The sequence below is a fragment of the Vulpes lagopus genome, chromosome 4, assembly GCF_018345385.1.
Source record: "Vulpes lagopus strain Blue_001 chromosome 4, ASM1834538v1, whole genome shotgun sequence".
Taxonomy (NCBI): domain Eukaryota; kingdom Metazoa; phylum Chordata; class Mammalia; order Carnivora; family Canidae; genus Vulpes; species Vulpes lagopus.
The window spans coordinates 53,598,811-53,615,749 of record NC_054827.1 but is presented as its reverse complement, the minus strand read 5'-3'; the positions used below and the strand labels follow the sequence as shown (position 1 = coordinate 53,615,749).

The 16,939-nt window shown below is 41.4% G+C and overlaps 1 protein-coding gene across 1 annotated transcript in view; it reads left to right on the top strand.

The window, feature by feature from the left end:
• Positions 1-15,987, top strand: part of LOC121488759 (olfactory receptor 6V1-like) — a 263,041-nt gene extending 247,054 nt beyond the window's left edge. The window contains exons 6-7 of the mRNA XM_041751069.1: positions 11,428-11,485; positions 15,383-15,987. Coding sequence (XP_041607003.1) covers positions 11,428-11,485; positions 15,383-15,987 — 663 coding nt within the window. The remainder of the gene's footprint in view (positions 1-11,427; positions 11,486-15,382) is intronic.
• The last annotated feature ends 952 nt before the right edge of the window (positions 15,988-16,939 follow it).

Below are 16,939 nucleotides of genomic sequence, written 5' to 3'. Positions count from 1 at the left end.
AGTGGATATTACTTTTAATTTATAAAACATCTTTTGTAAGGTGTTTATTATCTTGAATTTGACAGGAGTGGAGGCTCAAAGAGTTTGAATAAATTATAAAGTCAGAACTTGAACTTAAGGCTCTCTGACTTCAACATTCATGGTTCTTTTTAACATATACAGTGATAAGAAGTGTATAATACTAAATCCAGCATTTCTATTAATTCTGACTTGTTTGAACATTTGGCATAGTTTAGGGTGATGAGAAAATAATCAAAATAAATCACATTGGGTGGAGGCAATAGAATCTAAGAGTTCAGTTGAACAAATTTTTAGTTGGCTTCTCTATGCACCAGGCACCAGGGAAGATCACAGTCTAAAAGAAATATAAACTAATAGATACCACTTGATATATGATACCATAGAAATTTGCACAGTGGCCAGAGAAACATTCCAGGATTCATTTAGTTACTATTGGAGGAAGAGTCAAGGCAGGCTTCTTGGAAAAGATGGTGTCTGAACTAAATCTTTTAGACATCAATGATCTCTGCTACTTTGGGGCTAGTATCGTTGATTGTATCTTGCTCTACCACTCCTTCTCCCTGTAACCAATTGCTTTCCTGAACAATCCCCTACACTCTTTGGAGAATTTGGCATCTAGCCAAGAATGATCTTTTTTCACCATAGCTTATGTTATCATTCCAGATAACTTCTATGTTTGTGTGGATAATCCATTAAGCACCTTGGCCTCTCTTGATCTCAACTCCATTTACTTCTACCTAAACTCCACTCCAAGGATTAGCTTCCTTTGTTGTCATTAAGTATTCAGTAAGGTGAGTATTCAACCTATAGTTTCAAGTCTATAGAACTTAAAATTCTAGTCCTGTGACTGATTAGCTGGGGCATTCAGATTATGTCCTCTTCTATCTTTTATTAACTGCCAACTTATTATTCTCAACAGGCGCCCGTGGAGCAGAAGGACAGCAGAGGTTGATGAGAAAGACTGAAGCTTGAGGATGTGGCCCTTGCAGATGCTTACTTTTATTTAGAGACAGCAGCAAGAAAGATGAGGGAATTGATGAGGAATTTAGTCTGTGAACTGTAGGGGCTATGGTAGAGTTTCAATTCTACTTCTTTATGCAAATGTCTTCCGAGTTGCTTACCTAGTCCAACTTCAAATGGTTTTTTCTCTGGCTAGGTAAAATGGCAAAAAAATGTGAAATACATTATCAAGGATTGAGGAATAATAAACAGGTGGTACAAATCATATGAAAGGAAAACATTTGCTGAAAAGTGCTCATTTGTTTTTAAATTTAGACCACATCTCCTGAGAGAGGAATGAGATGAAGTTTCCAAAACTGTCTCGCTGCTAGGTAAACCTAAAACTGAACTTAAAGCATGTTCTATTTTTAATACAACATTTATAATTAAACAAAACTGAAGAATAATAAATTGAATCTAGGAAAAAATTTTCTAACAAAACCGAAGAATAATAATTGAATCTAGGAAAAAGCTTCCTATGTTGAAAGTTGATGCTTCGGAAGAAGTAGATTAATAAAGAATGAAGACAGAGATGGGAAATTTCCTGAGAAATTTCTCTGCAGGGATCTTCTGCGCAATTCCAAGGGGCTAGGGGATGAGTCCTCAGATTCTTTGTCATTTCCAATTTGAATCAAAGCCTATGATTTTCCAAAATGGTAATTGTCATTTTTTTTGGGCATATGGATAACAGGTAATGGTTATTTCTATCTTCTAGTAATCAGAAAACACAAGTGGTTTCTAAAAAGAAATTTTCGGGATCCCTGGGTGGCGCAGCGGTTTGGCGCCTGTCTTTGGCCCAGGGCGCGATCCTGGAGACCCGGGATCGAATCCCACATTGGGCTCCCGGTGCATGGAGCCTGCTTCTCCCTCTGCCTGTGTCTCTGCCTCTCTCTCTCTCTGTGACTATCATAAATAAAAAAAAAAATTAAAAAAAATAAAATAAAAAGAAATTTTCTTTTTTCTTGTTAACACATTAATTACTACTACTTTGAGATATCTTGGTCTTGATTCGGGCAGTTTTAGACAAATAACAAGGGAGTAGAGAAAAGTAGTGCTATCAGAGTTTGGAAGTTTGGGGCAAAAGGCCTAGATGTGAGTGTGACAAAAAATGCCTAACGACTATAAGAGGTAAGAGAGAAGGTAGCAAGTTGGGAGGCAGTGATTTACATTTTGCTCCTCTGTGGAAGGAGGAAAAATAGGTGGCTAGAAAGGTAACTATCAGATAATCTTTGATTTCAGCTTTTACATGATGAGGGTGATGTATTAGGGAGGGACAAAATCCACAGGCCCTTTAGGTTTATAAGACATTTATGAATTTTGCTCACGGTCACAGTCTTCTTATCCTATAACTTGTACTTTCATTGTTTGAGCCAAAATTTCCTGAACTAAAAACGCTCAATTGCCTTAAATTTCTGAACTTTTCATTTATTTCTAAGTGTATTTCCTACATAATGTTCAATTATTTGCCAGGAAGCTACAGTCAGACACACATAATTTTGCTGTGATAAGTGTTTAGCACCCTTTTGGGAGAGCAGAGCTCCTCCACAGCAATTTCCCTGTACAGCTGTAATGTACAGTGATAATGATGTTTCGCTCCTTTGGAAATTGTACCAGGGGCTGATAACTGAGAGCTCAATGAGGAAATGCAGAGGCATACCTCTTTAAGAGTCCTGTGGATTGCTTGGGATGAGGAAATTCTTAATAAGCACTTTATTCTCATTACAGAGTAATATCTAAGAACAGCATACCAACTCCTTTATTAATTCTTATCAATTTATAATTTCCTGCTAATTGCATTTTCTTCTTTCCTCCTAATCTCTATAAGATATTAAAGTGGGTTTGAATCTTGGGAATCTAAGTCCTAAGTGCTAAATGGAAGATCAAAGTGAAATGACACTGGCAATTAGGATTTTATAGGAATGGAGAGAGAGACTGGTGAGTTGTTTTATGTGTAGTAGGATGTGAGGTGCAGGAGGACGAGGTACAGTATTCCTGGGGGAAGCAAATGAGTAAGCAGCTGATGCCAGGAGAGCGAAGCTGTTATGAAAAGGAAGGTAACTGATTTGCTTGAATAATAAATGAGATTCTGTTGATGTGTGGAATGGGAACAGAGGTAAAGGATGTTGTTGAATCAGGGGGTGTTCCGGGGGCAGATATAGCAGAGCTTGTGCTACTGTGAGGTTTGTGAATTTGATTGAGGACTAATAAGGAACTCAAGTCAGTTTTGAGATGGTGATGCTGCCATGTACTTGAGGTTACCTAGATGACAGTGGAGGAAGAATATCTGATATCTCAGTCTTGGGCTCAAACCAGCCATTGTAGGTGAAAGATCCACAGTCCTAGGGAGAAAGTGGTATCGTGTGTGTGTGTGTGTGTGTGTGTGTGTGTGTGTGTGCGCGCGCGCACGCACACAGATGCACAGATGGAAGAGAGGTCATTGAGTGGGGAGGACTATTATTTCAGAAGGAGAGACTATGTGAAGGTACATTCCATCTCAGAGAAGATCAGTTCTTCTAGCTATTTCTTTAGGTTCTAAGTTCTCAAGAATATAGAGTAATTAGCACCATGAGAATCAGAGCATAAAAACTGCACCCGGGGATCCCTGGGTGGCTCAGCGGTTTAGCACCTGCCTTTGGCCCGGGGCGTGATCCTGGAGTCCCGGTATCGAGTCCCACATTGGAGTCCTGGCATGGAGCCTGCTTCTCCCTCCTGTGTCTCTGCCTCTCTCTCTCTCTCTCTATCATAAATAAATAAATAAATAAATAAATAAATAAATAAATAAATCTTTAAAAAATGATTTAAAAAATAATAAAAAATAAATAAAAACTGCACCCATTCATGAGCCCATCTCCACCAGCCCCAGCTCTCTGAAATTCCCAAGATAACATTGCAATGACATTCCCCTACCAACTAAGTATTCCCCTTCAAGGAGGCCAGAAATTGACCAAACCATTCTAAGCAGACCCTAATCCAAGATTCTCTCCCAGGCAGAGTTTTCACCCCATTGACTTTGGGATATTTTCTATTGCCTATACAATACAAAAGGGGAAGACATCAGAAGGGTGATTTTCAGGGATCCCTGGGTGGCTCAGCGGTTTAGCCCCTGCCTTTGGCCCAGGGATTGAGGTTGCTCCCAGCGTAGAGCCTGCTCCGCTCCCCCGCCCCCGTCTCTGACTCTCTCCTCTCTCTGTGACTATCATGAATAAATAAATAAATGAATCTTTAAGAAAAAGAAAGGTGATTTTCTTTTCATGAAACAAGGTCCTTCAATTCTGTTTCTCTTATCTATAGTTCATCCAACCATTGACCAACCCCCAGGAAGGACAACAAGCTTAGAATCTGCTCTCAGGCAAAACAGCATAAGGAAAATGTAGCCAGAGTTTACATACAGTTGAGATAAATTACAGGTGCCTCTCTTTACTAAGTACAAGCTCGCTGAGGTAGACAATCACTGGAGGACTTCCTGAGTTCATTTTCCCTTTAGCAGCATTGGGGTCATTATTTTTTCTAGTTAGGACATCTCACCCTCACACTCAGGAAGAGCTCCTTTATCTGCTCATGTAGTTTCTCTCTATTGCTTTCACTCTCTTTTCCTGACCAGCTACTCCTCTGAAATCTATGAGAAAAATATGTGTTTCCTGCCAGAGCTGAAAATCCATCCATAGGCTCTGCCCTCAGATTTTCCCTCAGACTTTAGAGCGGTGTCTCATCAGATTCTGAGCACTCTGAGCAGTTATTTATGTTCTGTTTGCCAAACACCCTATCTTAGTCACCACACACTAGAATCTCTCTGCTGGTTTTTCTCCATTTCTTCTCCCATCCTTTCTTTGATGTTTTTCTTACAGGATGATTAGCACAGCACCTCTGCTTCCCTCAGCTCTTCTGGTGTTCTTTGTGATGACTTTGTAAATCCAGTTTCATAAATTAGTCCCCATGCCCCCAATTTCTCTGTTACCCTCAATGTCTCTACTGCCATTTCTTTAGTTTCAGATGGCTCACTCACAGCTTCTAAATGCGAGTAAAATATCTTACAAAACTGCTTACAAATGATTTGGAGGTTCAAAACCCCTCTCCATTTTTGTTACACTTCATAATTTGAATTATTAAAGTGACATTAGTTGAGACTGTCACCATATTTAACATGAACTTAACCAGATATTTGCAGCCCCATCACACACAAAAAACATTTTTCCCATAGACAAAGGAAAAGGATGAGAAGTCCAGAAAAAGAGAGTGACATATATCTCACAGCAATATGACTGTCATATCTCTTTTAAATTCCACCTTCATATCCTTTTTTTTAGAGAATAGACACGTGTTCATGGAACTCTATCCTGGGATCAGTCTTTGAGATTGATGTACTGTATTTTTTCCCCAAAAACTCTTATGTAAATTAATTATGCAAATAGAAGTTCACCAAGCTTGAGATATTTGCCTTACAGTTTATAGGGAACATACTCTATAAGGCAGATCTTTGGATGGGAAGATCTACTTTTTTAAAGATTTATTTATTTATTCGCTTGAAAGAGAGAGAGCATGAGCAAGAGGAGGGGCAGAGGGAGAGGAAGAGAGAGAATCTTAAGTAGACTCTGTACTGCAGAGTCCAGTGTAGGGCTTAATCTCATGACCCTGAGATCATGACCTGAGCTGAAACCAAGAGTTGAGAGCTTAACCAACTGAGTCATCCAGGCATCCATTGACGGGAAGGTCTAATCTATATCAGGTGATGGGAAGTTAAAAGAGCAAAAAGGATGATGAGGGCACCAAGAGTAGGGAAACCAAATGGAAAGCAGAAGAGTTTTGAATAGAGGATGGAGAATAAAGAAGAAAAGTCAAGGAGCATAGAAAGCCTGGCAGGGAATTCTGATTATCAACAGGGCTCAAAAGTAGGATTCCTAGTGAAAAATCAGCAAGGTTGTTATTACCTGCAATCAACACTATGTCAATGTATGTGCACAGGATGTGATATCCAGGTGCAACCACACTGTATCTTCTGGATATATGTTAAACTTAATAATGGAAAAAACGAGATTCCACTTGATTCTGGCAAGAAAGTTCAAGGAGTCCTGGAATAACAGAAGAATTATATCCACAGGGAAGAATTTAAGGAAAGTTGGAGAAAGAGAAAATGTTGAAGTCCAGTAGAAGCTAAATACCAGGATTGAACAATTACACTGGTTCAGTGGATAAGAGCATGCACATCTTGATCTCAGGATCATGAGTTTGAGCCCCATGTTGAGTATAGTGTTTACTTAAAAAAAAAAAAAAAACCTGTTCTTGTGATGAAATGGAGTGGGACATCCATAAATGACTTCTCAGTGGCTATACCCATATTGGGTATAAAGTTTACATTAAAAAAAAAAACTATTCTTGTGATGAAATGGAGTAAGACATCCATAAATGACTTCTCAGTGGCTATCCCCAATTCTCAGGGTAGAGCTGAGATCCCCTATTGTCTGATTGGGAAGTAGCAAGCATAGAGAAGCCTTCTCATAACCTGAACTTCACTCCGTACCATATATCTTCTTGTCATCGTGGTCTTAATAGCCGTCATGTTTATACATTTCCTCCTTAAAAATGTTATTACACTTCCCTTTCATTGCATAGGCTTGAGAAAGTGTACTCTCCTGCTTAATCTTTGGTTATGCTTCTGATTTCTAACACATGGGAAGGTAAGGAGCGGGTGGGGCATTCTTTTCAAAAATTGCAACCCTGGTCACATGTTTCTTCTTGGGCTCCATCTACATAGTAATTAACCAAACAATAGAAGTCAGTAAACTGGAAAACAGGATAACTTTAGCTGAATGTGAGGAAATCTAGGGAAAAAGAGTAAGCTTAGTTTAGCCTGAATCCAATTAGACTTGCCTCAGAGTTCAGGGGTTAAGCCTTTTGTGATTCCAGTCAGTCTCTCCCAACTTTCCAAGACTGAGGCTCTTCCTCTTTCAGCTCTCTCTGAGTCATCTTCTCCCTGACAATCTATGTCATTCTCTTTCCCCTTACTTGATTTTATTTTCCTTTCATTTCTTATCACTACCTTAAATTAAGTTATATATTTGGTTACTTATTATCTGTGACTTCATTAGATTGCTACCTCCATGCAGGGAGGAATTTGTCTTGTTCACTGCTCTATGTCGGGTACCCAAAATAGTACTTGGTAATGGCCAAGGTTTGATAACTCTTTGTTAAATGAAAAAAAAAATGCATCTAGTTGCCCTTTACTATGGTTTTGGAGAATCTTTTCTTATTTTTTGATTAATATGTCCTTTGATTTCAGATTTTAAAAAATACACATGCACACACAGTATAAAACATGTTTTTGGCTTTTCTTGTGTTCATCTCAGCACATCTTTTGTGCGATGTCTTCTTCCTTTTCTCCTTTCTATGACGAATTCACCTGAAAAAGATACTCTCTGCTCTCAAACTATTTCTAACTGATCTATCCCAGTTTAGATAATGCATGTCAGGATGTCAAAAATATTATTTAATGTTGTTCTTTTCTATTATATTTGAACATACAATCAACTACCTTGTGATCACTGAACTATGAATTGAGGCTAAAAGATGCCTCATTCTTCCTATGCCTAATGATAACCAACTTTATTTTGATTACATTTATGAGACTTATCTCTAAGAAAAACACAGATATCATTACTTTCCAGTTTTCCATTTTTGCTTTTTATTATTTTTCATTAAAACACCTTAAAGATAGTGCAGACAAAACTGAATTGTTAGATGGCAAGGGATGTTCTGTGATACTTGAAATCTTCATAGATGAGCAGATATATGAATTTGGCACTGTGAAAGTTTCACAATTAGGTATGTCAGCGTAGAACGTGCACAAGTTCCGGTGCTACAAAAGTCTAAAGTACACAAATCACAGATCACCTGTTCTCTGCAATTTGGAATTCAAACCCAGCTACCACTAACAAGGTGTATTTCCTAGAGTAAGGGCTTCCTCTGTACCATCAGCAGAGAAATGAAGACCCCAATAACAGCTACTCCCAGAGTTGTTGAAAAAATCAAATGATACAGTGCCTGTGAGATGCATATGATAAAGATGTTATTGCTATGAGAGAAAGAGCAAGGGACAAGGGAAGAGGACTATGTAATTTCCTGAGTCCTTAGGCACTGGAGGTGATCCATGTCCTTGGTTTGGTGAAGAAGTCAGGGAAGCTGGTCTTGCTGATAAAGAGGTACACAATCCCTTTGGCTTTGGTATTCACAACAATGGGATCATAACACTTTAATAAAGTGTTTCTTTGCCATATTTTTTCATAAAATTTTTGTAATATGCAAAAATACAAATAGTATGAGTGTATGCATATGTATAATTACCATTTCATAATTGTAAACAGGTCCTTGATTTATCATTTTGGTTTCAGTTACTATCTTTCTCTAGTAATCATGGCCAGGATTCCTTCTTCAATGATTTCCTCTTCTCCCATAACCAACTCAGGACCGTACATTTAGATTTTGAGTCTCCTGCTATCCATGGGCAGACTAAGGCCCTGAGAGAAGATGCTCTGAAGATCATTCTTAGGTGGGAGAATGAACCCCTATATACTGATGTTGTGCCCAAGATTGTGAATCCGAGAAACCACCAAGGAGCTGACACCGATGCAAGCACACGAGGGTTTATTTACAAGCTCGAGCTTGGGTCCAAGTATACCCGACAGAGCAGAGCAGGGACTTGGACCCCGAGGAGGTGGGTTTCAGCTTAGTTTTAAGGGCTGGTCTAGGGGACCTCCAGAAGGTGGGGAGGAGTTTTTCAAGTTCTGTTTACATTCTGATATGGGGCTTTCAAGGGCATTGAGCTCTGTTCTCATTCTAATAGGGGCTTCCTGCTCTTCGCTTGGCCTCTGTTCTTATCCTAATATGGGGCTTTCTAGGACGTTAAGCGGTAAGCTGTTTTATTCCTGTAACTGAAGTAATGTTTAAATTTTAGCTCTTATTCACAGGGGCTTGGGATGCCTGTCCCTGTGCTAACGCTGAACTTAAAGTGGAATGGCCTTAATTTTCTCGGCCTCCACACTGATACTCAGGTCCTGGAGAGTTCTATTTTATAAAAGAATTGTTTTTACTATGTCAGCCTCTCTCTGTTTGGGACTTGTTTTTCCCTCCAAGGTGACCAGAGATAAGGAGAACGCTTAGCTGTTTTTGGTTCAGCACTGCCTGTGTCTAAAGCAACTGATGCCCAACTCCTTGCCCTCACTTGTTCTTCTCCTCACCCCAGAGCCCAGATCCCAGGGCTGCTGGGGCACACTGAGCTTTGTGCGGAGGGAGGAGAGAGTAAGAGAGAGCAGTCAGGGTCCCCCAGGAAGCCCCTGTGGCTGATCTGACTCATCCCTGGAGCTCACTATTCCTGAACTTGATTATGGTGCTGGGATGTGTCCAAGTCCCCAGTGGAGTCAGTTGCCCTTTGGGAACCACTATCATGCTCCTAGTCAACCCTGCTGCAGCACACCATCAGTACTGAGAAGAACTGAAGGCTATTGGTTTCAGGTCTTCCACCAGTACCTAAAGAGCAGGAGGAAGGGGATACAAAGAGGGGCCTAGGTTGGATAGGGTGTTTCCATCCTGCATTGTGTTGTCTTTGTTTACTGTGGACTGCCTCAAAGATCCCAGGTTTGGAAACTGTGCCTGCAGGGAGTTTGAGAGAGACTTCTTGGTTCCATCAGCACATTACTCTTGCCTTGTTGTCTACTGGGTACCACCCACTCATCCTGAGTCCTGCATCTGAACCTGGGTGGTGGGATGGGATCTATCACTGGTAGTTTCTTTCATGCCTTCATAGCATTTGTCATGGTTTTTCATTTTATACTTATTTACTGTCTGTTTTTCCAACTTGTCTGTAAGGCATGAACTGTTTTGTTCACTACTGTATTCTTTGAACACCCATGGTATATGGCACTGTTAATCATATTTTTCTGAATGAATGAGTGAATGGATAAATGATTTGAGTTGCCTGTGTCCTATTGCTCACTATGCTATTGCTGATTTAGGTACAGCAATGAATCTCTTGACAGGACTCCACTCCCCGTATTGGTCTATTGTGTTATCTCTCTTGGGAAAGACCTAGGGGTCTTCTGTCCCACTTTACTCCTTCTGCCCTTCCCTAAGAGACCTAGGTTCAAGGAAATTTCTGTCTGGATTTCGTCTTGATGCATCTCTGTCTTCTTTTTGAGCCTTTAATTCTTGTTGCTCACTGCTCTGCTTGCCCCACTGTGCTGTTTACTCTGTCATCTGCCCTTACAAAAGCCTGTGGATAAGGGGATACTCCATTACTTTCTCTGCTTGCCTTTCTGTCCCATTCCTCACCTCTCCTCCTTCATTCACTTGAGAAGCTAGGCATATCTCAGAACACTGGTGACCAAACACTGCTACAAACAGTCATGGTGATGATACTGCTAACTCCAATGAATTCCCAATTATTAAAAACGAGAGTTATTCCAGGATGGGAAAGTTGTTTCAAAAGTCAAAAAGTGTAAGGATAATACAGTCAGAAGAATTGAGAGGGTTGATATGGTTAGACAATAAGATGCATAACAAGGGGACTTTCAAATGAGTTCCAAGTCTCTAGAGGGCTATTATACAGAGACAGGTGAGCTCTCTGCTAGTTGACACTGTACGGTGATCTGAACAATAGAACCTAGAGCACAAAGGATTTGGACTTGCCTTGGCCAGTCTACTTGTGATAGCTAAGGCTGCCCTTGGTCTGTTTTGATGGGGCACTGCATCGTCTCCTGATAGGAGGAGATGAGTTTTTCTCCACCAGTGGGACACAGGACCCCTGGACCTTAGAGAGGTTGTCTGAGGCAAGGGAGGAAGCAGAATGCTCCAAGGAGTACTATGGAGGCTGCCCTGAGGAAAATCTGCTCTGTGGAAGACCCAGATACAGTGGAAAGCTGGTTGGACATTCATGTTGAACTTTACCTGTTAATTTTTGCTTGTATTAACCAATCAGTTTTGATAAATCAAAACCTGAGATGTAAAATTATTCAATAAGTACATCAGGTTCTAAAACATACTCCTGTGGGCCTGTTCTGAGCTGTGGGCCAGATCACTGAGTTGGAATTCAAGTGGTAACCCAGAGTGTAGAAACAACATGAAGGGGATGAAAGTACATGATAGACATATAGGAGGGCACCAGACATGCAAGCTGAGGAGGGAGGCAAGATCTTGAATAGGAAGATAAAAGTCTAAGGTGAAATGTCTAATAGCCTGGAGAGAGTTTGGAAGAGGAAGGCAAAATGGGTTCAGTGGAGTGTGTAATAATGGGGGCTGTGCTGGAAGTCCATTTGCAAAGAATGTCAGCTAGCATGGGGTAGAGTAAAGCCTGCTGCACTGAATGGAATATTCCTGACCACAAAGTCATCCCTGAATCAAGTCTTTCACATCTGATTCTAGGACTTCAAGTGTTTTAGACTGTGGAACATCCGGATGCTATGTCACAGATGTCTGTCAGGTAAGAAATATACTGCTCTTCAGGTGATGGTGAATAAACCAGAATAGGCCCATGGGTTGAATTTATTATTCTTTTTCAGGCATTTATGACACCCACAGAATGTGATACATGTCAAGATGGGGCCACATAGGGAGAGATCACAATCAGGGAAGTGGTAGTGGAGGAGCAGCAGCCTCCTAGGGACCTGACCTCCCCGCTTCCCCCTTCCCTTAAAAGAGAAGGAGGATTGGGATCCCTGGGTGGCGCAGCGGTTTAGCGCCTGCCTTTGGCCCAGGGCGTGATCCTGGAGACCCAGGATCGAATCCCGCGTCAGGCTCCCTGCATGGAGCCTGCTTCTCCCTCTGCCTCTCTCTCTCTCTCTCTCTCTCTCTCTCTCTCTCTGACTATCATGAATAAATAAATAAAATCTTTAAAAAAAATAAATAAAAGAGAAGGAGGATTGAGGGCTGAACCTCTAACTGGTCCTGCAGTGTTAGAGACCCAGATTAGATCCTTTCTGCAAGAAAAGGGACACCCTCCCTGCTTCTTTCTCATGGCTGGTAATCAACAGCAGATCATGGAAATTTACTCTTTAATACATTTCTTAATTTGCCATTTACTCAATACTTTCTCTATTTGCAGACCTACACAATAGGCTTTGGATCCTGTGTCCAGAAATTGATATGGTGTTTGAGAATTTTGAAGATTCCGTATATTTGGCATTGCAGTCACTCTAAACAAATAGGTATTGGAGTTAGAAAATCTTGGGTTCAAATCCACATGTACATTTATGAATGGTATGACTCGGGATTGAGATCTTTAAACATCCTGAGCCTCAGTTTTTATTACCTGTGATGTGGAGGCAGTCACTGTCTCACAGCTTTGTCTCGGCACAGAAACCAGTGCGTGGTGGCACTCAGCGCATGAGGTCTCCCCATTCACCACTCCATAACCACAAGGCTGTATCAAAACTGTTTTGACAACTGAAATTTCTTTTTTTTTAAGATTTTATTTATTTATTCATGAGAGACACACACACAGAGAGAGAGAGAGAGAGAGAGAGAGAGAGAGACAGGCAGAGGGAGAAGCAGGCTCCATGCAGGGAGCCCGATGCGGGACTCGATCCAGGGTCTCCATGATCACACCCCGGGCTGCAGGCGATGCCAAACTGCTGCACCACCGGGGCTGCCCGACAACTGAAATTTCTTTTCTAATTTTGTGTTGAACTAATTAGACAGCTAAACCTGATCTGAACTTACTAATGTGAGGCTATTTATAGCCTCTATCTGTTCCATTAAATGTAAATATTCATGTAATTTGCTGCAGAAATAGTACTGTATTTGATTAGATGGTACTGCCCAGGCCCTCTGGGATTGGATTCTGAAACACACCTGGTTTCATCTTCCCTTTCTGATAAGAAATTTTCAGGTCATGATTGCCTCATTACTTTGTTAAAGCCCATAAGGCACACAGACAAATAATCATTTAAAGAACACGTGTTTCCATTTGGCAAACTTTTCTTCTCAGGACTAGGAATGAAAACTTAATAGATATACTTATTCATTTGTTTAACATTTACTAAGTACTTACATTGTGTAGGATGTTGCTAGGTATTGTGAGGGCTATAAAGATGGAAAGAGAGCCCTGCCACTAAAAAATAAATGTTTGAAATAAGGCTGGTATAAGAATAACTATAATGCAAGGCAGATATATAACTTTCCCAGTTGGGAATTCTAGGAAAAATGAGTTCACATCAGAATGGGGAATGAAGCTTCCTAAAGGAGAGACATTTGAGACAGTCCCTGAGGAGGTAGGTAAGAATTTGTCAGGCAAAGAAGGCAGGACAAGGTATTCTATGCATAGAGAACAATAAGGAAAAGTTTATGAAAACATGGTGGAATTAACATTTGGAGAATGGAAGTGGTCCAGCCTGGTGATTGCCCAAAGTGTGTGGTATGAAAGAGGTGAGGGTAAGGCTGGAGGGGTAGGTGGGTAAAGCTGTGCAAGACTGTCATTGCTAGTGGGAGTATGTGCTTGATTTAGCAGACAAGAGAAGGAATAGATGTTGCTGTTGGTTTTTAAAATTGTTTTTTTTTTCTCATCACTGAAGAAATATACATTTAAAGGAAAAGAATTCGGAAAACAAGATAAAGATATAGATATACATTGAATTGGCTATAACCCAAGATAGACACTGTTAATAATTTAAAATACATCCTTCTAGCCTTTTTCTGTATGGAGGTAGATGGCTAGCTAGTTTGATTAATCGATTTTGAGAGTAATGTATAAATGAAATCACTTTGTCTCAGATTATTGAAAAAAGAGCCTGTGGACATAATATTTTAGAAACATAAACATAACAGTAGTGTATGTATAGGTTAAATATAGAGAAAACTACAAATAAGAAAGTCATTAAGAATGCTGTTGCAGGGGTGCCTGAGTGGGTCAGTAGGTTAAGCTTCTGACCCTTGATTTCAGGCTAGGTCATGATCTCAGGGTTGTGAGATCAAGCTCCACATCAGGCCCTGTGTTGAGTGTGGAGCTTGCTTAAGATTGTCTCTCTCCCTCTGTACCTCCTCCCTAAAAAAGAATGTGGTTACAATGATTAAGAGAAAACAAATTCTTGAACTTGGGGGCTATGGAAAAAAAGAAAGAGGGCTGGGTTAAAAATATTTCTAAGGATGGTGGTTCAAGTGTTTTAGAAGAAGGAGGGAAAAACCCAGAGATCCCTTCCAGATGACAAGCCTGGATGACTGGGGATTGGGGAACCAACGACCATGATGTTGGTTTTGGGAGAGGGGAGGATTACATGTATATTTTTACACGCGGTGAGTACATTGTGGTGGTCAGCAGGCAATCAGAGACGTGGGTTGAGAACAAGAATGCAGATTAGAGATTTATTTACATTTTCAAGATTGCTCTAGTTAGGGAAGAAGCGAGCTTTCTGGAGGAGAGAATAGATAAAAGAAGAAGAAAAAAGACCAGGAGCCAGACAAGGAAAAGTCAGAACTGTTGGAGAACTTGGACTGGCCGGTCCTTGTAGTAAAGGGTGGAAGCAATTTCAAAAATGGGTTATTTGTAGCCTAAAATGTCACAGAGACCACAAAGAAGATGAGACTGAACACAAAAGATGAAGAGAAGTAATGGATGAGGTACCTAGCACAATTCTGGGCTCCTGGAAAGAACTCAGCTAACAGCAAGTATTATTTTTTTTTTTTTAACAGCAAGTATTATTAACGATGGAATGATCATTAAACATGGGAGCTAGAAAATGTTTACCAAACCCACCAAATATCTTATACAGAGTTGGAGCTTAACAAATGCACTGAATAGAATGATGAGCAATGGAATACAATAGAGAATGAATTAGAAGTGTTGATAACGTGGAAGTGTCCAACTCTTAGACCTGTCAATCAGAACCTGTCAGTTCTTGCCCTTTGGGAATACACCAGTTAGTACTCTTGGGGAGCCAGGCCAGCCATCAGGGAGCATAGTCAAGACAGGGATTGATGGAATATTCCCACTAAGATTTCCTGGCTTCTCACAGGTAGAATAGAGAACTGGCATCGAGTGTAATGAGTAACTTCAGTATCGTCAGGGAATTTGTGCTGTTGGGATTTTCACATCTCCATGAGTTCCAGATCCTCCTCTTTGCATTCATCCTATTGATATATGTGCTGACTGTGCTGGGGAACCTGGCCATTATCACCCTCACATGCCTTGACACCCGCCTCCACTCACCCATGTACTTCTTCCTCTGCAACTTCTCCCTCATGGAGATGCTGGTCACCTCCACTGTGGTTCCTAGGATGCTGGCAGACCTACTATCTACTCATAAGACCATTTCCCTGGCCAAGTGCCTGACCCAGTCTTTCTTTTACTTCTCTTTGGGTTCCACCAACTTCTTGATTCTTACAGTCATGGCCTTCGATCGCTACGTGGCTATCTGCCGCCCTCTGCACTACCCAACCATCATGAATGGTCCAGTGTGTGTGAAGCTGGTGGCGGTCTGCTGGGTGGTTGGCTTCGTCTCCATCATCTCCCCCACCCTGCAGAAAACACAACTCTGGTTCTGCGGCCCTAATATCATCGACCATTACTTTTGCGACTCTGCCCCACTTCTCAAGCTTTCCTGCTCTGATACCCACCACATTGAACGCATGGACTTCTTCTTGTCTTTTCTCTTTGTGCTGGCCACCATGATGCTGATCATAGTGTCCTATGTCCTCATTGTGGCTGCAGTGCTGCGAATCCCCTCCTTCTCTGGGCGCCAGAAGGCCTTCTCCACCTGTGCCTCCCACCTCACTGTGGTGGTTCGGGGCTATGGCAGCACCATATTCATCTATGTGAGGCCAGGCAAGGGCCACTGCACACACCTCAACAAGGTGGTGGCTCTGATGACTGCAGTGGTGACCCCTTTCCTCAATCCCTTCATCTTCACCTTCCGGAATGAGAAGTTCAAGGAGGTCATTGAAGATATGACCAAAAGACTCCGCTTCAGAGATGCAGCAGCTCACAGATGAGAAGACCCAGGACCAGTCAAGTCACAGGAGTAAGGACCCTCCACTGCAGGTGGGCATCCAGATGCCCACACTGGAGTGCCTCAGTTTCTCCCTGTTCTTTCACCCCCACAGAAGTCTGCTCACTCACTACAAAGAGCTAATGAGCTCACATCATCTGAATGTTTCAAAGGCGAGATTCTGTGAGCCTGAGAAAGGCAAGTATCTGTCAACCTTAGACAAGGAATAGATGATTTTGAAGGAGCTATGGAGTGAAAACAGTATGGTAATATCAACTAAAGAGATCATCCAAATAAAACTCAGTCCACGGCCTGGTACACAGTAAAAACTCAGTAAATGTTTCCATTATTGTAAAAATGTGCTATTAAAATCTCTCCTTCCCAGTCTGGCTGTTTAGTTTTGTTTATGTTCTTTTTTTTTTAAGATTTTATTTATTTATTCATGAGAGAGAGAGAGAGAGAGAGAGAGAGAGAGAGAGAGAGAGAGAGAGGCAGAGACACAGGCAGAGGGAGAAGCAGGCTCCATGCAGGGAGCCCGATGTGGGACTTGATCCTGGGTCTCCAGGATCACACTCTGGGCTGAAGGCGGCGCTAAACCGCTGAGCCACCCAGGTGCCCCTTTGTTTATGTTCTTGTCTGTAACTTTTTTGGAGATGTATTTCTTTCTCATGCTGGCTTCAGAATCTACAATAGGGTTATGAAAGTGGGAGGTTCTTTGAGAAGAGCCAAAAGGGCTGGGATCCCTCAAATAGAAGAAATTTTGGGCCTCGCATTGGGACCCCTTCTCTGGGATTGCTCCTGAAGTAGAAGCACTACTTACACACAAGCTGCCCACTTCTCCTGTCCAGCCCCTCAAAATTTCTTGCCTTTAAACAGAAATGACTCCTGGGGGCCACTTTCTCAGCCCCTTACACAGAGAGGCTATGAAAGCCCGAGGCCTAGACTCTCCTCATGCA